This window comes from Aulostomus chinensis, chromosome 5, assembly GCF_037954235.1.
Source record: "Aulostomus chinensis isolate RoL2024-O1b breed Wild chromosome 5, RoL_Achi_v1.0, whole genome shotgun sequence".
In the NCBI taxonomy this organism is placed as follows: Eukaryota; Metazoa; Chordata; class Actinopteri; order Syngnathiformes; family Aulostomidae; genus Aulostomus; species Aulostomus chinensis.
Genome location: NC_141324.1, coordinates 6,935,626 through 6,958,125, shown reverse-complemented (window position 1 = coordinate 6,958,125; position 22,500 = coordinate 6,935,626). Strand labels below are relative to the sequence as shown.

At 42.7% G+C, this 22,500-nt stretch overlaps 1 protein-coding gene across 1 annotated transcript in view; it reads left to right on the top strand.

Annotated features, from left to right (window-relative positions):
- Positions 1–5,707: 5,707 nt before the first annotated feature.
- Positions 5,708–22,500, top strand: part of zswim5 (zinc finger, SWIM-type containing 5) — an 82,236-nt gene continuing 65,443 nt past the window's right edge. The window contains exon 1 of the mRNA XM_086202829.1: positions 5,708–6,240. Within this exon, the coding sequence (XP_086058955.1) occupies positions 5,712–6,240 (529 nt within the window). The 5' untranslated portion in view covers positions 5,708–5,711. The remainder of the gene's footprint in view (positions 6,241–22,500) is intronic.

The window sequence follows — 22,500 nt, the reverse complement described above, 5'->3', positions numbered from 1 at the left end:
CACAAGAACTGAGTGAATATTTTGATAATAAAATGTATATTTCTTGCTAGAAATGCCATCAGAATGCTTTTTAAAATCAAAACTATCTTGGAATAAGGCACTTTCCTCTGACAATGACAGGAGCGGCCGCCATGTTTTTGTTTCGAGAGCCCCGCATGAAAGAGTCACATGACCTACCAGCGTTGCAATAGAAAAGAATAGGGGAAAGAAAATGTAAACATTCCACGATTTTTAGGCCTTTATCTTAGGACTGATATATTTTGCCCTGTGGACAAACGTAGCCTTTTCACATTTTGACATGAGACTGGGTGGATGACACCCTTGGGTTGTCAAGTGGGTGCCCTCCTTCTTGGGTGTTTCGCTGATTAACCCACGACACTTCCAGAGGGTTCAGCAGTGAGTCCCAGCATCCCAGGTTCACTCCCTAGATGCCATCAACTCACCTGAAGGCCCATGTGGAGTCCTTTCTCTTCATCCACAGCCACTGGCTCCCCTTTTCAGCAGCCCTGGAGAGGTCCTTGACTGCCTGCTGGTGGGCCTTCCCTCGCACTCCCATCTCACTGAGTAGCCTAGATGTTGAGGTGGCTACGAACCCTCTGCAACCTACTTCCACTGGGCAGACCTTCACTTTCCAGCTTTGTTGTTGAGCATCTGCTGCAAGTTTGGCATATCTCGGCTTCTTCTGCTCGCAGGCCCCCTCTACTGCACCCTCTCATGGCACAGTGAGCTCAGTGATGTAGACAAGCTTGAGTGAGGCTGACCACAAAACAAGGTCTGGTCGCAGGTTGGTTGATGTGATCTCAGCTGGGAAGCAGAGTTTCGTGTCTAGGTCTGCCAGCATCTTCCAGGCCCGTGCTCTGCCCAGCTGCCCAGTGTCTGGTCTTGCGGTGGTGAGGCTAGCTTGACCCTTGCCCTCCCGAACAAATGGCATTGGCTGCCAATGGGATGATGGAGGAGGAAGGGAGTTCATGCTTGTCTGGCAAGTTTCCAGCACTGCTGCAAGACACTTTAGCACCAGGTTGTGGCACCAGGTGTAACAGCCTTGGGTGAGGCTGGACTTGAATCCCACTAAGATGTGCTTCAGTGTTGCTGGACTTGGACATAGAGGGCACATGGGGTCTTCACCATACCACTGGCTTAGGTTTGTAGTAGAAGGTAGGACATCGTAGGTAGCCCTGATGATAAAGCTCGCCCTGAATGCCTCCATCTCCCACAGATCTTTCCAGGAGATCTTCCTCTTCTCCACTCCTTCCCATGCCATCCACTGCCCTTGCTTTGCCTGTGCCACAGCTTTTGCGCACCTACCTGCTTCCTCTTCCCAGCATACCTCCTGGACCACCAACTTGCATCTCTGAGCTGGATTGGCCTTGGTCCAGGCCGCTGTACTGGCCCAGAGACCAAGACCATTCCTCCCCTCCTGCACTCGGCCCACGATGTCCCTGTGTCTGAGTGTTGCCTTTGCCTGCTCAGTTGCAGCCAGTGGGGTCCACTTCCTCCCAGTGGCCAGGATGGATCTCGAATCCAGAAGCATTTTTAAGAGGGAGAACTTGCACAATTGATGGCTGACTAAATACTTTTTTTGCCCCACTGTACATAACAAAAATTTAGATACAACAATAAGTAAAACCCAGTGTAGTTAAACAGCACCACAAACTACAGTCTTTAAAATTACCATAAACATAAATTAACTCTAGAGTCAGTTGATCAAAAAAACAAACAAAAAAAAAACAACAACTCACACTACTGCCCCAGTAGACTACTGTCTTTGTTGATGGGCCCTGTGGAGGTGTGAAAACTGAGTGACATGTTGGTAGTTCTACATTAATAACAATTATGGATTGAACCTGGAGCCCCATCCACAGTAACAATTGTTAGGCTTGTGGGAGGCATGGTTATTGAATGGTTTATTCACATTTTTGATAGTACTGAAAGATCTTTATGCTCCTAGATTGTGAAGGACGAATGAAGTAAAAAAAGAAAGTATTCTCCTTCAGTAAAATTGTTTATTGATGATTTCCCTTTCAGATTTGAAGAGAAAAATCTAAAAAGTCTCCTCACTGGCCACTTTGACTTGCACAAAGTAGAGAAAAACAAAGATGCTGCCAAGAAGCATGTCCTTAAGCCTGATGTTCCATCATGGTTTCCAAAGACAGTGGCACCAGGGAGAAGTCACATCCTCCCACAACATGCTACCACTCCAATCAATATAGCACTACGTTGTATATCTCCTGGAGAAGACAGAGCCCTGCACAACTTAAAAAAAAGACAGAACCTGTGGGTTCCTGCTAGCCCCTAGAGAGGCCTGGACACTAAAAATTGATGAAGATTATTACTTAACAGAGATTATAAGCATCTTGATGCCTTGTTTGTCATGCTGTTTTCTAAAAGGTCTAAGAGTGTGGTTATTTTGGTATTTTATCCACTTTGCCAGTGGGACACTCCAGAAGGTCGTCGTTGTTGTCGTCGTCCTCCGCTTTATCTGGTTGGTCCGGGTCGCGGGGGCAGCAGCCTCAGCAAGGAAGCCCAGACTGTCCTCTCCCCAGCCACTTCCACCAGCTCTTCCGGGGGAATCCCGAGGTGTTCCCAGGCAAGCCGAGAAATATAATCCCTCCAGCGTGTCCTGGGTCGGCCTCAAGGCTTCCTCCCGGTTAGGCATGCCAGGAACACCTCCCAAGGGAGGCGTCCAGGAGGCATCCTCACCTATGCCCTAACCACCTCAACAGACTCCTCTTGTTATAATGACGGTTCGCAAAGCCCTAGAGGCTACCCCAGAACTTAACCCCCCTGCACAACAACGTAATGAAAGGAAAAGAAATAAAGCAAAACCTGGAGCCGGTGTGGACATGAGAGTGTTTGGTGCTGAGGCCTACTTTGTTTGACGTTTGCAGTTCACCTGGGCCCGCAACTCGGACGTCTCCTCATCGAAGGGGCCCGAACAGCACTAGCCTGGCTACCCGGGAGCCGCCAGCTCTGTCGGTCGAGCATAACAGTTTGTTGGTGGAGAGAGAATTCGGTGGTTCGATGTGGAGTTGTTTATGAACGCTGTATAATGGCAGACTCCGTCCGCGTCGGTGTTCCCCTGTGTGTCTCTGTCAGCTTCTCACAGCTGCAGCGCATTTAATCAGCGCGCCCGGTGAGGACAGGACCGGACGTGACATCATGTCACCATAGCAACACATAATACCAAATGTCACACAACCGAACTCCAAAAATAATAGAAAAGAAAAAGAGACCTAACCTGTGGCCATAACACCTCTCCACCTGGAGGAGCAGCGGCTCTACTCTGAGTCCCTCCTGAATTACTGAACTTCTCACCCTGTCTCTAAGGGAGAGCCCAGCCAGTTTCGGAGGAAACTCATTTTGGCCGCTTGTATTTGCGATCTCGTTCTTTCGGTCATTACCCAGAGCTCATGACCATAGGTGAGGGTTGGGACATAGATTGACCGGTAAATTGAGAGCCTCGCCTTTTGGCTAAGCTCCCTCTTCACTACAACAGACTGGTTTAGCGCCCGCATCACTGCGGATGCCGCACCAATCCACCTGTCAATCTCCTGCTCCATCCTACCCTCACTCGTGAACAAGACCCCGAGATACAACTCCTCTACCTGAGGTAGGACTTCCCCCCCAACCTGGAGTGGGCAAAGCACCCTTTTCCAGCTGAGGACCATGGCCTCAGACTTGGAGGTGCTGATTCTCATCCCAGCTGCTTCACATTCTGCTGTGAACTGTCCCAGCAAGAGCTGGAGGTCGTGGCCTGATGGAGCTAAGAGGACTACGTCATCCACAAAAAGCAGAGACGACATCCTCCCGCCACCAAACTCGACCCCCTCCACCACCCGGCTGCGCCAAGAAATTCTGTCCATAAAGGTTATGAACAGAACCGGTGACAAAGGGCAGCCTTGGCGGAGTCCAACCCTCACGGGGAACAAGTCCGACTTACTGTTGGCAATGCGGACCAGACTCTCACTCCTCCGGTAGAAAGATAAAATGTAGTAAAATGGGAAGAAGTACCTTTATTTAAGCAAAAGTAGATATTCCCAGATTAAATAGGACTCCAGTAAAAGTCTCCATTCCAAATTCCAAGTTTACTGAAGCAACTCATGTAAAAGTACATATTCTGCATGATGTTTGCTTATTACAGTGCTTGGGAGCATTCAACAATAGACCTGCTGACCTCTCAAGGTCAGGTAAAAGTGATAAGTTCCAGTTGTGCTGCTCCGATTATGTCCTCTTGTAATTGCCAGGCTTTAAAGGGATGGTTGTGGTTGTGACATCATTTCTGTTAAAATGAACTCATTGTTCACTTACTTGTAAAATAATGTATGGCCTGTCTTTGCTAAACTAGAGGAATTATTATGTAAAGAGTTTGTTTAAAAAGCAAAGATAACTGTTATTAGTTTAGCATTTTGATACTCAATGTACAGTATGAAGCAAGGTCAAAGTCACTTACAGTGAGGCAAAGTAAGTTTGGATGATAGCTATCGCACACACACTCCTGCTCTCTCTCTCTCTCTCTCTCTCTCTCTCACACACACACACACACACGTCTGGAAAGTTCTGCACCATGTCAGGTTGTCAGCATGCCACTATTTCTTTTGTTTGGACTCCAACATTCAAGATTATGCCACTGTAACCAATCAAAGACACATATGATTTAACATATCTAAGAGATTACTATTCTATGATATTACTTTTTTTAAGTTTTCAAAGCTGGGGAAACAGCTTCAAAGCTTTAATTATCCTCGGTGGCCTGCTCTGGGAAACAGAGCTCGATGTCTTGTCAGCTGTGTGTGTGTGTGTGTGTGTGTGTGTGTGTGTGTGTGTGTGTGTGTGTGTGTGTGTGTGTATATTTTCAATCCCAAAGCACATGATATGTATAGGACACATAATGGTGTGGATTGAATTCGCAAAGTAGCATTGTTATTCATGAGGAGGAGTCTGAATCTTTTTCTGTTTAAATATATAATGCACAAATGTCAGGAAGAAGAGTGATGTGAGTTTTTTCTGGATTTAAAAAACGATTACCTATCAACTACATGCATCCCTCCCCCTTTCTATCACATTTCTTTCTCTGTGACTGCTCCATAGCATCAAGTCACAAACACCCATACAGCCAAAGAGACAGGTTATTAAAAGAACGTATTATTAAAATAGAATACTTTCTATTACCAATATTTTTCTTTCATATAGGATACTAGGATATACATGAACGGTTATGTGCATGTAATCAATATGAATATTTGGAACAAAAGTCTTTCAGACAAAGAGCCACTGAGTGGAATTTATCTGTTTTCAACTTTTCTCACTCAGCAAAATAGAATTGTATTGGGTTTATATTATTTATTATGTGACATAATAGTGAAAATTTGATGAGTAAGGAGCAATTTTAAAGACATAAAATACTTTGAAATGGGAATTTTTAAAAATAAAATCAGCCATTAAAATGACTGGGAATTAAGAGAGCCGTCCTACATTTAAGGAAAAGTGTGTTATCTGGTGTTGTGTTTATCATTGTGAAATGTGTGATAGGAACTCTTCTGAGATCTTGTGTGGTTTTACAATGGCTGCTCAGTGTGTGTGTGTGTGTGTGTGTGTGTGTGTGTGTGTGTGTGTGTGTGTGTGTGTGTGTGTGTGTGTGTGTGTGTAATCGGCTTCCTGCTGCTGCTGGGTGTCCGTACACCGTCCGTCTAGTCAGTGTTGATCGGCTCGCCATGGCGGAAGGACGCAGAGAACAGCCGCCTCATCATCTCCTCTCATTACCACCGGCCAGCAAGCGACCCTGCCTGCGCCCTGCTCCCCGAGGTCCCGGTCCAGGGCCCGGCCACGGAAGTGGGTTGCCCAATTCCCGTTATCGTTCCCCGGAATCCCTTCTGGATTGCGCCGCGAAGGCAGTAGCGGAAAAGTGGGCCTTCGAAAGAGTAGAGGAGCGCTTTGAGCGGATCCCGGAGCCCGTCCAACGCCGTATCGTCTATTGGTCGTTTCCAAGGAACGAAAAGGAGATATGCATGTACTCTTCGTTTCAGTGCCGAGTAATAAACGAGGAGGGTCCGTCGACGACCACCGTCGGGACTGGGGGTGCTGGGTCTGGAGGTACAACCGCCGCTGGTGGCGGAGGATCTACCACTGGTACGACTGCTACTATGGGAGCAGCCGGATCGTTGGGAACGGGAGACGGACTGCCTTTCCGTCGCGGTATCAAGCTACTAGAGACCGGCTGTGTGGAAAACGTTTTACAAGTCGGTAAGTGGAATATTGCGCAGTCGCCTAAACGAAGCTTTTTGGCTCTGAAACCTTGGACTGTTACGGAAAGCCGCTGGATCTCTGCTGGAGATGATTGATGGAAGTTTTCCCTGCTGTCGTGGAAAGTACGCGAAACGTCGATTTTTGGAGCATTTACAACAACGCATTAGTTTTATGAGTGTAATATCTTAGTTAAGTTAAAAAGGAAATCTTTGTTGTCAAATGTGGAGCTTATGTTACACCGGCATGTGTGTGAAAAGAAGAGGAGCAGAGATAAGGTCGCTCGCTAGCTTAGCTCAGCAGCTGCTGTTTAAAAATTAAAGGGCTCCCTATTGCGGCTTCTTTACTCTGAGCTGTTTTTTTCTTCCTTAGGCTTGTTTTAGTTTATAAAGCCAGAATGGCCGTGTTTGGGAGCTTTTCAGCATTTTAAGTTGCGTCTCAGCAACTAACACTACTTTTCTGCGGGGCTCCTCGTCGACGGCTGGAGCTTGCTGGAGCATAGACCCAGAGAGAGGCAGGGGGAGGCGCGGGAGGAGGGTTGACAGACGCGGATACAAAAGGACTCAGCGCGATAGCGTAGGGGGCTTTATTTGTGTGTGTGTGTGTGTGTGTGTGTGTGTGTGTGTGTATATATCTTCCTTTGCAAAAGTCGTTTTTATGGCTGAGGGTGGTTGAAGCAAGCAACAAAGGCGGTTATTTGGTATCTTATTATAATTAATCCAACGTTAATCCGAAAGAATCCCCCACAGTTTTATGTTTATTTGCTGCTGCTGTTCGTAACGGACAAAGAGCCACCAGTGTGGTTAATGCATGTGGGAGGTGTTTGACTTGTTTCATTAGCTCAGTTAACCCACCGATAGTTGTGTATAACATTATTTTCAGCTTTTATTCGTGCGTTTCCTCGCAGCCTTTTAGCAACACAAATGGCTCCCAGTTGAAATGATCGATAAGCGTCTCGCATTTCCAGCACTGCAGAGAGGATGTTTCCAAACAAAGGGCCATTCCGCCAAGCTCCATCTAGCGTACTCACACGACTCAACACAGCTGCAGAATGAGCTTAGAAATGAGAGAAATTGATTAAAACACACACACACATAATATAACAACATTGAAGCTGCCTTTATTGTTATTGTAGGGATTTTTCTCAGGCCATATGGTGTGAGGGCTACTGGAGCTTGTCTGAGGTTTCATGTTGCTTCAATGTACCTAGGGGGAGCTGCAAACTTTGGCTGGTGCTTCACAGGAAGATTGCCGATCTAAATGCATTTTTTTTAAATGACCAGGAACCCAGCCCACGACTAAAACCAAATTTGATACCTCTGAACATCAAAGTGAGATGTGCTTTTAGTGTTGGTGCAGTCTGACTTGATAAGTAGGGCAAGTCTTCCTGAGGGCTGGTACATATAAGAAGAATCTTGATGAAGTCAGTGAAGTTAGTCATGTCATATTAATTCTGGTTTGTTGTTGATGGTCTTTATTGACCTGCAAACTGAAATTTGAGTATCTGAATAAGTCAGTTGTGGATACTCACCTTTTAATACTTGTTTTCATGACAAACACAGCTCACATTTGTCAAACTATTAATTCCACAATCATCATTTGGGGGGACTGTACAGCTGCTTGTTTTAGTGGAATTTAAGTACCTATTTAACGAATCTTTTGTTGCCCCCTTCCCTTTTATCTTTCTTTACTCACACGTTTTCCTTAGTTTGCTTTAGTTTGGTTTTTCCATTATTCGTATGTATTTTTTACTTGTAAAAATGTACAGTCTTATTTTTAACAGCACTACTCTACCTACACTTTACTGTAATCATGCAAGATTGCTACCAATGATACACTATATAATATTTAGTCTTCCTTACATATGGTAACACAAGGCAACATTGTACTACCAAGGTAGGATAGCATTATTTAAAAGTGAGTCAATTTCACACGAGTCCATTACATGTTGCATATGACTGTGTTTTGCCAAAAAAGGCCAAATTAAGGCAATGCATATATAATATGTAATCAAAGCTGCTGTATCCATGTGGGTATTACATTCTTCAGACATTTTAGCTGTCAAAACAAAGCCTACCCAAAAGTAAACGTTTCCCCTCTTACCTGCCTCTCCGACAAACTGTACCCAATCTCAGTCAAGGTCAGTTACACCAGGCAGTCACATGGTTTTGTCTTTCTGTCAACAGAACTCAAGAGGGGGTAAATAGCTGGGTGACATCAAGATAAGATTTTCAGTTTGTTGACCATGGGAACCAGTCACCATGAAGGTTTACTGGCTGACATTTTGGATTTAGGATATGTAAGGTGGGCAAGTAAGGGCGCATTTTCATTGGCTTAGTTCAGCTTAGGTCGAGTCGGTACAGCTCGGTACGGGCGCGTTTCCACTAGCACAGGGTATCATGTCAGCGTGGGTGGACTCCCTGGCTGAGAGTTCCCCGGCGTAATTTGTGTGCAACACAACAACAACAACGGATGACATGGAGACAGCATTATGCCTGTTGCTCATTTTGTGGTTTTCAAAAGTAGGTACGGGACAACAGACAGGCAAGGCTTCAGGTGGCAGAACAGAACACCTAAGAAAAGTATAAAAGACTTTACCAAGTGATTGACCAGTATTCCGTCGAGGCCAAGATGATACAAAGTAGACGACATAAGCCGGTAAGTTACCCAATCACCGCCTCGCTGTGTGTTTACGTCACATTTTAGTCCTGGCTCGGCTTGCTTGGAACCCCAGCGGAGTTAGTACCATGTTGGGGCCAGTGGAAACAGGGCCAAACCAACCCGAGTCAAAGTGAGCCAATGGAAACGCGCCCTAACCAATGGCACACGCACAACGCACTCAGTAAGAATCAGGTTTCACACTTGTAAATGACCGACATGACAGATACCCTCCACCTGAACTGATATAATATGATCACTATGGAAAATAGTATAGGAAGCAACATGGACATGGTTCATGAAATCTGTAATACGACCTTGCTGAGGAGTGATTAGAGATGAGATGGGGCTGTGTGCTGACACGGGCATGAAGTCAGGAAAACAGGCAATGCTTAATGGGATCCAAGGCCCTCTCTAGGGTTATGTGATGGAGAGATGTTGGCACTTCTGAATCGGATTACAAAACTGATTGTTCACTTCTTTGTTTACGAGTGCCTATTTTGACCATTCTGCTGTGCCAGTGGGAGTTATGCTTGTCATTCGTTTAATTGCCAGATTATGGAAGGACCTCATGCAACTGTTCAGCTCTGAGGCTAAACTTTCCAACTGTGCCAGGGCCAGGGAAGCATAACACAATAGGAGTGATATGCTGGACTTTAGGTTTGAAACATGCTGTTGCCTGTTCTTACAGTATTGACAACAGCACAAGTGTGTGTGTGTGTGTGTGTGTGTGTGTGTGTGTGTGCGTGTGTGAGCAGTCCAAGATTTCAATTCCACCATGAGAAAGTAAAACACAGGATTTTTATTTTCATCACCAGTATGGAAATATGAGAAGCTGGTTGCATTAGCAATTCATGAAAAGGTTTGGCTACTGATAACCCAGTATCTTGGGTCATAAACTGGCTCAACTATGACACCAGCATGGATACTTTTGATACAGGAACATCTTGTTGGAAATATTTAAGTTCAGTGTTATAATTTGATTTTCCTCTGACCATTGCCTCACTGCTTTTAAACATTTGCTTGATGTTACAATTTAAACTGAGTAATCTTGAAATGTTTTCAGATATCAGGACCCCCCCCACACACACACACACACACACACACACACACACAAATAAACATGCACATGCAAACTCTCTACTAATGAAGTCCTTTGTCTGTCAGCCTCTTTTAACGGTAATATGGCTTGATCGGAGGGACATGAGCTCATCAACTACTCACCATGTGTTCGTCATGATATACTTCTCACTCCAAGTCATAATTAGAATAATCAAAGCTAAGCGTGCTAGCATCTGTACACCCTTATGCTAAAAAAAACCCCAAAACAAAACATATTACATGCATGTCCATAAGGCACCCCCCCCCCCCCCCCCCAGCTACCAGAGCCTTATAAAGTCCTCAGAGAGTGGGAGGAAGGGATATTAAGGAGTGGGGTGGGGGTGTCTTTAGCTTTGAGTCAAGCTTTGGGATTATTGGGTCATGCTTTGTTACCCAGCTGTAGAAAAAACCCTTGTTCACAGATTTGGTGGGGGGGCAGTCACAACCATGTCCCTGTCTCTAGACTGTTACATAAAGCTGTAATGGGTCCCTGATGCCTTTTGAAGCCATGGTGACTCTGCCAAAGGAGGCAGCAAAGTTGAACAGGATTAAACTAAGGGACAGTCAATCAGTTGCCTGAAAAACATTGTGGAGTTTCTAAAGGTTTGACATGCTTTAGGCCTTGCGCCACCTAAAATAGTCGTCCTTGAATTAGGGTTGGCAGTTAAACACTTTTTTGGTGTTGACATATGGAAAAAAATAAAATGGCTAAATGTTGGAACATCAACTATCTGGTCAGTTTTGTACATAATTTTTAATCTAGTCTTTGATCAGCTAGTTTTATACTTTTATTCCGGCAAATTTGTAATCTGTCTGTGTTTCGATTTTTTAACACCTAAAGCTTGGGTTTTATTGGTACAATAATGTATTTTAATAAATTTGGCAACCTAAATCAGAAATGTCAAAAAATATCCAATGAACATTTGCCACAGAGTAAGTTCTTCAGTTCTTATCATCAATATACAACACCAACAGAGCACAGAGCTGGAAGAGGACAACAATTGCTTGCTCTTGTTTTTTGGATGCAGGTTTGCATGTGATTACTTTTTATCATTAGGGTCATGGAGGGTTTTGGTCTGTAACAGGGCTGAAACGATTACTTGAGTGACTCAAGTAATTCGATTACTAAAATTCCTTGGAGCAAAATTCATTTAAATCTGAACTGTACTTTGTTTTGCACGTAGGGGTGGACACTGAAATTAGACCACAGTATTGATAAACTTAAATTAAAGTTTTGATATAATTTATTGTCACAGGGCTGCAGCATCTCTCCTCTCTGCGTCAATGCAGTTCCCACATACACGCGCATGCACTACACACACAAGTAGGCACGTTTTTTTTTACCCTGTCTGTGTCTGATCTTGTTACTTTCTTCATCAGCAGGATGTTTTATAAAGACACCCCAAAACCCAACTTGCATCAACTTGCTTCATTGTGATTCAGTTTTCACAGAAGAAAGCTTTATGTGGAGGAGATGGTTAATGACGGAATTTCTTAAAATTATCGAAACCAATGTGATGGTGAATGACATCGACATTGACCAAGTGTGCTTATAAGATTAAACAACTCTGTACGGGGGCCTTTACATTAAACAGGAAATGGAGAGTATCCAATTATCCTCGTCCCCATTTGCATGGCTTTGGGCTGTGGGAGGACTGAGAACCCACGCAGGCACAGGGAGAACATGCAGACTCCACACAGAAAGATCCTGTGCTAGAGCTGGGACTCGAACCCGGAACCTTCTTGCTGTGAGGCAGCAGTGCTGACCACTGCATCACCGTGCCGCCTATACCCATGTATGATGCATTTATGTATGACGTATGTCTTATTGTTTCCCTCTATTGGGGTATATTCTTTAAAAAAAAACAACAACAAAGATTTGATCACAAAAACAATGCAGAATGTGCAATACTTCTTATCTAATTACTTGATTAATCATCAGAATAATCAATAGATTACTCAGTTACGAAAAGAATTGATAGTTATAGCCCTAGTCTGCAAAGTATATGTCCTGATGTCCCATGCCTACTGAGAAACACCACCTCAGTTGAATAAAGTGACAAGGTGTGCTGCAACTTGGATTGCACTTTTTACACATGGTATTTAAACATTGTGAAAATATACCAAATAAACCTGAATGTTAATCCCGAAGTGAATGGCTGGCACTTTGGGTGCAGAGATGCGACTCGAACTCGAGTTGCACTTAAGTCGCACACACAAAGACTTCAGACCTGAACTCGTGCTGAAAAGACTTCAGACTCAACTCGGACTTGTGTTTTGGGACTCGCGAACAATCATTGTTTTCTTTTTTGGCGTATTAACATTGAGGAAACTTTGAAACATCTGACAAGCTTAATGTCATTCCCTCCTTTTTGTTACGGTAATAACGGTGTTACACAGCGGGCGTGCGCCTCAAGCACTCTTACTTCAGATGAAGGTAACACTATGGTAACTATGGTAACCGGCTGTGCCCTTTGTAATTATGTTTGGTTATATAAAACTTCAAACAAGATGGCACCAACAAAAGAAGTGCAGTCTGCAAAGTCTGCGCTATCAAATTTAAGGATGCTGGATCAACCATGTCAAATTTCCTGAAAACTCACCCAGCTCGGTACGTTAAGTCACATTAGCACATATGGAGGGTTAGCAAACATGTTTAGCTCAGCATCAGCTATGTAACGTTAACTTAGTTTGCTACTAGCTTTGTAACTCAATATTTGAAAAGATGAATAGAGTGTTAATTTGCTTGTCACACTTGTTTGCATTGAGTGCCGTTAACATGACGTAAAAAAATGTACGTTACGTTCCGCTGCCACCATCTACTGGCTAATGTTAAACATAGAAAACTACATAGTTATACTGCTGGCTTACAGGCAAGTTACAGGTTTATTGTTGACCATGTAACGTTAATGTTACAGGTTTATCAGGTTACCATTACACTGGGTTTGAGTGAGAGGATAGAGGAATGTGTTAATTTATAGTAGACATAAAAGATATCATTATAGACCCAGTGACATGAGACTTTTATTTTTTAGAGACTTGGACTTTCAAAAAAAGACTTGTGAACATCTCTGTCCGGGTGTTCTAAACACTGTGCTTTAGCTATTGATACAAGCAGTGAAACAAAACCCCACTCTTACAGTAATGATAAAAGAAAGGTGAAAAGTAGCCGTTAACTGCCATTAAAGCACTGCTGTTGAGCTCAAGGGTTGGTTTCAGAACACCTGGAATTATCGTTAGTGGTTTTCCTTCTCATGTAATTGGTTTCTTCAAAATTAACTTAACCCCAGAAATCTAGTTTTATGGGGGTCTTATCAAAAGCACTAGTTGTGTTTCCATTTAACTGCCAACCAAATTTGAGCTAAAAATGGAAATCTTGCAAAAAATCAATGAGATCCAGATTTGTTTTATAAATGAGGCTACACAGTTTATCTTGGTCATCTACAATGGAAAAATGAAGACAGTTCTGTCTGAATGTTTGTAAATGTTATTTCATGTGAGCATGGATATAGTGCACACTGTGAAGAGAGTAGCACCATTTTTTTTGACTATCTGGGAGCACACTGACAGTGGAAACGGCTGGTCAGATATGAGTTAAGTTTCACTATATCAGACCTCATTCAAAAAATGTGTTTCTATCTCCCATTTTGAACATTTCTTCTTTTTCAAGAAATTCAAATTGGGGTACTTTAAAAAAAAAAATTGAAGACTCATACAATAATTTAAAATATGCATTAGAATACGTTCATGGAAGGATGTTCACCAATAGCGTTTGTGAAAAAAATACTATAATTCTGTATTTACTCAGTGTTGATTAATTTTTGTTTGTCGTGTGTGTGTGTGTGCACACGCACGCAGGTGTGTGGGTGGTGGTTGTTTGCTTCTCCAGTAGTTCTTCAGACTTGATTTCCTGGAGCATGGTGCAGTATTCTTGTTGGGGAAAATCTTCCAAGCCTCTGGTATAAATCTTCTCTGTGGTTACTAAAGAGCATTACGATAAGACACATAAGAGGTCATAAGAGCTTATCCTTGCTTGCCTCATCGTCCATCTTTCATCCTTACTTGAGGAGGTCCACTAACGGAGCTCACTTTCTTCTTTCTATTCATCTCTGTACTCATCTCACCATCATTCTCATGACTACTTCTTTCCTTTTGGCTAACGTGACATTAAAAGTTGTTTCTTCCCTCCTCTCTTTACATGTCTGTTATCTCCATAGGTTCATGTACAAGTTTCTCTTGGTTGAGGATGTCTTGGTGTTTTTGAAAGGAGGGAGGAAGGAAGCTGTAGTTAATAGGTCATGACTATGTCCTGTGTGTCGGGATGATTACGCAGATATTTCGTGGTAACCAAGAGTAACTTTGTAGCCCTTTTCACACTGGCACAAAAGCCATGTTTTTGCTTCCCAAATTGCTGGGGTTCCTGTTGTGTTCACATTGAGTGACAAGGACTGGGGGGGAAATCGCCCTAACTCGTACGAGTTTGATCCGAACAGTGCGCCCACTCTGACACAGACCGGGTTCCCACGCATCCTGGAAAACCTGGAAAATGATTGACCAATTTTACAGTCATAGAAAACATATGGAAAATGAGAAAAAAAGGAAAAATGTCCTGGAAACAGTTAATATTTCCTGGAAAATTATTTATCCTCCCCCCACCTTGTGAGCAAATGCAAATGGGTTAAAAGTTATACGCATGCATGTATGTTGTCACCTTTTTCTGGGCACAGCGCTTCTCTGCTTCTAGCCAGTGCAGCGCCCCATGTGACACTATCAGCCAATCAAATTTGCATTTCCAATTAAAGTGGTTCTGCAACCCAGTTTTTCCAGTTTATTTTGTCGCTAGATTTAGTGACTTTTCAGACGCCGTTAAGGATTTAGTGCCTAGAGACAAAACTAGCAACTATGAAAAGTTGAAAAGTGTCGCTAGTATCGGTCCACGAGTGTGAGGTTTTTCTCTCCCGCGGCCACAGCCTCCTCTCTGTTCTAAATTACAGCCATAGACTAACATTAAATGTATGAGTAATAAACATGGAATCTGGGTAAATGCAAGTTACAACTGTAGAAAAGAACACTTCCAAAGTATGAGGGGGACAGACAAATGTATTAGTGTATGATGTAATAACTTGTCTCTGTAGCTGCTGAAAATGTCCTGGAAAAGTCTTGGAAAATAATTTTAGGGAAAGAGAAGGAACCCTGACAGATTTTCAGGGCGTGGTGATGACGTATCCTATCCAGCAGAAATTAAAAAAACACAGGAAAACATACTGACAACACTAGCGCACAGAGATGAGAAAAACTTCACCCGTGAGTTCCAAGTTTAAGATACATCGAACATTTTGGAAGATGGCCAACTGGGGAGATACTGAGACCCACGACCTCCTCAGCCTCCATGCAGAGGATGTCATTAGACACGCCTAGCATAACATGTGACGTGTTATCTGGATGTGCCACTGGACTACACCTCCTGTTGCCACCTAGGGTCCCCTGGGGAGAAACTAGATATGTTTTTAAAAACTAGCTGTTCACCTTTTTGCTGCTTTAGTCAGAATTAATATATTTTCTAACAAAAACAATAAAATTACATTGGGCTTTTTGTCTGGACTGTTGTAGGATTTTTGTGTTTTTTGTTAGGAAGATCCACCTGCAGTGCAAGTTCCCCAAGATGTACGAAGCTTCATAATTCATTTATAGCACCATGCTAGAAGACTTACACCCTTTCATACTGAAACACGCAGGTCAAAGCGGGTTTTTGTACCTGCGTTTGCTTGGCATCAGGGCGCATTCAAGCTTCCAGCAGGCGCGGGTCTGAGCTCCCACTGTGAGGGCTGCATGCCTGTGTTTTTCTCTCTCGTCCATCATCGTGCTGACAACATCATCATTCCACATAAAAGTGCGCCTTGTCTCAAAAATGCGTTGATGTCCACAGACATGCAAATTGTTTGGAAAAAAGGAGTGAAACAGAGTCTCGGGGACATCAACAGGAAGACTGATCTTATGACAGAGGCCAAAACTTTATCGAGAGATGAGTGAGCAGCTCTCACAGTGCAGACCAGCCCGATTTTTAAAATTTATTTATTTATTTTTCCGAAGCTTCCACAATGACAGCCTGACAGGCAGCACAATAACAAAATAAGAATGCGACAGGACGGTAACGTGAAACCTGAGACAATGCGGGGTGCTTTTTTCACACTGCAGGCGAGCCAAGCAGAACCGAGGTGAGCCGCTAAAATCCCAGGTCGCTTGGAGGGTCAGTCAAAATGTTGAGTCAACCCTTTCAGAGTGCCCAAACACCCGCGTTCACCTGTATTTTTGGTGCAGTGTGAAAGGGGCTGGCCGCACGGTGGTGCAGCGGTTAACACTGACGCCTCACAGCAAGAAGGTTCCAGGTTTGAGTCCCGGCTCGGGCATTCCCCAGCTTGAGCATAGGATCTTTCTGTGTGGAGTTTGCATGTTCTCCCTGTGCCTGCATGGGTTCTCTCCAGGTACTCCAGCTTCCTCCCACCGTCCAAAGACATGCAATTGGGGACTAGGCTAATTGGATACTCTAAATTGACTGTAGGTGTGACTATGAGTGTGTATGGTTGTCTGTCTATCTGTGTTGGCCCTGCAATGGACAGGTGACCTGTCCAGGGTGAACCCCACCTCTAGCCTGAAAGCTGCTGGAATAGGCTCCAGCCCCCCCCCCCCCCACCCCCCCGCAACCCTTTGCAGGAATAAGCGGAAGAGTTTGGATGGAATGGATGGATGGTGAAAGGGGCTTTATATTGCTAGGAAACCTATGCCTGCATTTCATTGTGTTGATTCTGTGCAGTTGGTATACCAGTGTTTGTGTAAAACAAAAAGTTTGAGAATCCCATAAACAGGAGTTGTATGCTTCTTTCGTGCCATAGGCTCTCTATCAGTCTATTTAACCCGTGTTTTGTTTAATTTTTTGTAGTTAACAGCAGCTGTGGCTATTGTTTTGCAGAGTTTCAAACATGGGAGTTGCTGGTGGTGCATTTTTGCCACATCTTTCTGCTGGTTATTTTATTTATTTTTCTTTACCTGTGGCTTTCCTATTGTCGGTCAGTCCCACTCCATGAAACTTCGAAATAGAAAGATGCTTTTTAAAAAAAACAACAACTATGTGTTTGTTATCTAAATATCTGGACTCATTCAAAGATACAATTTATGCAACTTATCACATACAGACACTCGTCATCATATGTCATCCCTATGCCAATGCATGCATACACATGTGCACAGACACACACAAGCATACACACACACACACACACACACACAAGCATACACATACACACACACATAGACAAACCCACACACACAATTAAATCAGTGTAATTAATTCCACACCTGCCACACTATGAAAGATTCAGTGAAATAAATTGGGATAGAAAGGTACTCTGTTCTTGTGTGTGTGCGTGAGAGAGAGGAAGAGAGCTGAGAAAGCAGAGAGAGAGAGAGAAATCAGCTAACAGTCGAGGACATTAGCTCACATTTTAAGCAAGCAGAATGGCTGGTGATAATTATTGTACTTCTTGTGTTTATCAGCAGAAGAATCAGGAGAGCAATCGTGATGCTTGTTTATAACAAACCAACCCACCAAAGATTTTTGATGCAGCCATAATAATAACCCTCTGTGGTCTTTTCCAATGATCAATGTTATAATGCGCCCATGTTTGTGTGCTCAACAGTGGTACTCCTGCTTAAACAAAGGATTTCAGTTGATGAGGCAGACCATTGAGATGACCCAGGAAGCATTTGCATACACACTATTGAAAGAATGTGGCCATATGTGGTCCTGGACACCTCAGAATGTGGTAACAGGGATGAAACATCAGAAAAAAATTATTTAGCATTGTTCTAAGATAGTAGAAAGTTTAAAAAAAACAATAGAAAGCTCCAAATTTTCTGGTTTAATACTTTTTGAGCAACACATCATTATTGTTCAGTCTTGAAAATATTTCCATATGTGCTTGTGTGTATGTGTTTTGCTGAAGTGGATTTAAACGTGGCCTCGGGCGTCTCCTGCTCAACTATATCCGCTTGGGGCTTGCTGCTGTATCAAGCAGTCTTTTTTTTTTTTTTTTTTTTTACTGCTGATATTATTTGCCCAGCTTCATCCTTTAACTACAGCCTTTTCTCAGAGTTGTGTAAACTAAAACGTGTGTATGATGGCTGTGTGTTTCTGCACTTGTGTAGATATTAAACACAGAATAAACACATTTATTTTTTACAACTCCTGTCTTGTTTTCCTACACATCAGTATGTATTTTCTTCCTCTTGTAGTGCCTTTACCTTGGGTGGTAGGTGTACACTAATCTGCTGAGATTAATAGTGGCCTTGTCCTTCTCGCATTTAATGCGGGCAGACTGCTGGATATAGTTATGGTATAGTCCCACCGTGTGTGTGTGTGTGTGTGTGTGTGTGTGTGTGTGTGTGTGTGTGTGTGTGTGTGTGTGTGTGTGTGTGTGTTTTCCATCGTGGTGGTTATACATATTTGGCTTCTTTCCATTTTTCAGAAACTGACAGAGAGCCTGGATTTTAAAGTGAGGGTTGAGTTTTGCAGGCTATTATGATGTTCTTTGGTCTTAAATGCTTCCAAATATTGGGGTGTATGGAGATGGAAGGAGACATTTGAAATTCAAAGTATGTAACACTTCTTTAACACAAATGGCCTGGCTGACAATCAGATTGATTGCACAGTCTAGTCATGCACCCCTCTTTTACTTTACACTACCTTTCTGTGTGGTGTAATTTTAAAACTCAATTGAGATTGATTTCCACTGGAAAAAAGGACCTGGGGAAAAAAAAAACAACGAGAAGCTATATTTCTGTTTCCTTTTTTCAAGTGAATTTTAAACAAGCAATGGATATATGGCAAAGAAAGAAATGAGCTGTTCTCTGTCCATCAACTGGTTTGGAGCAAATAAATAGGTTATGTGATGCTGATGGCGGAACAGCCAATTTTACTATCAGCAAAAACTGCAGTGAGATCTCTGATGGATTACCTTCATTTGCACAAGTCATTAATTTCTTTAGTACTTTTTCAAGAAAAGAAATACAATCCCCTCAATTGAGCAAGATTTTTTTTGTGAAGTTGGAGGTTTTTTTCACAGTTTGACCAGCATTTTCTATTATATTGATGGAAAACATACAGTTATTTTTGAAAAGTAAAGGTTCCAACTTTTACTGAAGATTTGCCCTGAAGAAGTGCCTTGTCTCACTACCCACGACAATTTATTTTGAACTACAAGAATTTTAGCTGTCCCTCGAATCAAAGTATAAATCTTGAGACTTATTTTAATTTTGCTTGTGGTAATACCCCTTCCCTTCATTCTTATTTTAGCTTGGTAAGCAGCCTTACTCAATTCATCTCCTTTGATCACTTCATGGTTGGATTGAACCTTTTCAGCCAGAACTCTTATAATAACAAGTTTTTCTCAAGCATAACAGTTTATTCACTGGTATTGCTACAGATGCATGATGGGATGTTAGATCAGTTTTTGGATCTTGTGGGTGGGGATATTCCAGAGTACCAACAGCTTGTCACACAGTGAACAGCACCAACCAGGGCTTGTTAACAAGAGCATTTCAAACCCCAATAGTTATGATCAGTCAGTCAAAGAATAAGATGAGTACCCCTAATAATCACAATTCAATATTATCAATATCTGTCCATCCAAGTACTTCAACAGCGCTACAAAATGGTCGACCTTTACACCAGTAAATTAAACACAATTTTTTTTCCTCAGAGAGTTGTTAAAGTTAAGGGGACCTTGTGTAAAAAGTTCAACATTTCACTTTTACCTGTTTTCCCGAGTCCATGAGATGATGACACCTGTCATTGTGTGTCTACAAAGAAGCCACAGGAATGATATCTTTTTATATGCAAACTCTGGAGGGACTTTGGATCAGTGCAGAAATGAGCTCTGCTTATGAGGCTTTAATATTTTGTTTGGTTTGATAATCTCAGATTGATCCTGTTCCCATTGCAATATGGAATTGCCTGTCTGTTTTGTTTTTTTTCCCCCTGCTTTCTTGGTCGACTTCACATGGACAGTCAATGCACCAGCGTGAAAATGAAAGTTGCAAAAGAGCACTGTACGGTACTATCTCAGGCTTTAATAAAATCTTTGGTAGCTGTAATTAAAGCAGCATGGAAGTCAGTGAGGTTGTTCATTTTCATCCTCAATGCTGTCTGAACAATATTATCATTGAAAGTGGACCTCCAACTGCTCATTGTACATGTCCTAGATTGAAAGTGCCAAAAACCTGGTCACATTACTGCATTTTTTATGGTTTTTGGCCAACAAAGCTGATCAGAGCAGAGACAATATGTACCCATTTTCTACTGAAAGAGTAAATCCTGATTAAAGCTGTTCCGATTGCAGAAAATCTGAGTGCTAGCAGGTTATGTTGGCCGGTGGGAATTGAGTGGGGGAGTAAATCACCTGTAAGCGTTAGCTTTATATATAGCATTCAAAATGTCTTACTACTCCTTTTTAAGGAATATTTGTAATAACCTTTGATTTCGGGATTCTGTGAGATAGTTCAACTAGGTTTAACCTTTTTTTCACTCCACAGTATCAACAGCTGTGGCCATATCTTGTTTCTATCTGCAACAAATACTAGTGGAACCCTTGTTGACGGAGTACTTTGTCACTCCTGCTGCCTTGAACACATCGATCATGACAATAAATACAAATACACAATATTATTATGTACAGCAACTAAGAGACTGAAATCACTTTTTAAAAAAGCACCAAAAGTACTGTGATTATCTTTGCGTGACACATCAGCAATATGCTTCTCCACTTCAATTGGAAATTCCTCCTTTTTATGCTCCCATTATACAGTTCAAGCTGTTTCTTGATCTTCGTGTAGATGCTTTCCATCTTTCTTTTGAATGCAGTGAAATTAATGCTTTATTGTCTCACCATGCTGCTTGAAATGGGCAACTGTAGATCATAGATGTCAGATGCAGATTCTCATCACTCTTTTCCCACTCCTCTTTTGAGCAGGCATGCAGAGTTGTATTGAGTGGCTCCACCCTATGCGCTGGCCCAATCTTCACAGCACTCAAAGCCCCCCTCACAACAACAGTGCTATTATTACTGCCAATAAGAAAGAAGAGGGCCCATAGGAAGCCATTGTGAGTGAGACACCCATTAAAGCTGCATTAGCAACTATTTCCATACATTTGTTTGACTTTGATCTTAGGAAATGGAAGTCAACAACCATGCTGCATATCTTTTTTGCTGCTTGTGTGTGGCAAGAATTGAACAAAGCTTCAATTGTGCTCTTCCTCTTTACAGCACTGTCAGATGCCGTTTTATAGAACCATTACCTTGCATTTCATCAGCAACGACCTTTTCAAAGATTTGATCTTTTCATTGCTAAATTTCATCCCTCTTTGGAATCCTTGTGCTTTTCATGGCTTTAACTATCCCTCCACAAACATGCAGTTAAAGTTTTAAAGGGGACGTTCACTTAGTTCTCAAACTACAACTAATGATGACTAATGATATATCTAATGATATCTTGCAGAGAGGAGCAGCATGGTGGTGCAGTGGTTAGCACTGTTCCCTCACAACAAGAAGGCTCCAGCCCCAGCTCAAACACGGGGTCTTCCTGTGTGTGGAGTCTGCATGTTCTCCCTGTGCCTACGTCTCTCTGGGTACTCCAGCTTCCTCCCACTGTCCAAAGACATGCAAGAGGGGACTAAGCTAATTAGAAGCTCTAAACTGACTGTAGGTGTGGCTGTGAGAGCGAATGGTTGTCTGTCTATATCTGCTTGCCCTGCGATGAACTGACGACCCATCCAGGGTGAACCGCCTCTGGCTCAAAGGCAGCTGGGATAGGCTCCAGCCCCCCCCCCCCTCCCCCCATGACCCTTAACAGGATAAGCTGTTGCAAATGGATGGATGGACCTTGTCGAGACCAGGGTCCCTATTATGCTGATTCAGACTGTCAGTATTTGTCAGCAAATGGACCAAGGCCATCTGTGAAGTGGAATTATTTTGAGTTGTGTTCTGTCTGGCTCTGAGATGTCACCACCACAGCACCCATGATCACTAAAAGGTCGTAAAAAGCCTGAAAATACACTGAATTTTCTTTGTCTCAATGGTAACTTTACTTAATCAATCTTACCCCAGTAACATGTCAGATATAAAATAAAACCGAATTGCAGAACTGATTTTTATTTAAGTCAGGATTGTATTCATCAAAAGGAAAAAAACGGCCACTTGGACAGTATCAGCTAGTATCAGTATCTAAGGTTCAGCCATGATGGAGATTTATAACTTACCGGTCTTCTCTAGAGTTGTACATACAGATAATGAATAACAGTCCTTAAACCACTTCCCAGCTCAATTGCATGCCTACTGAGTTACATGTTTGAAATTTAGGTCTTATGACGAATGCCAATTTGGATCTTGTTTTATGATGTATTTTGCTGCCATTTCAGCAAGCAGTAGCAACGCTGAACTGCTCAAGCTG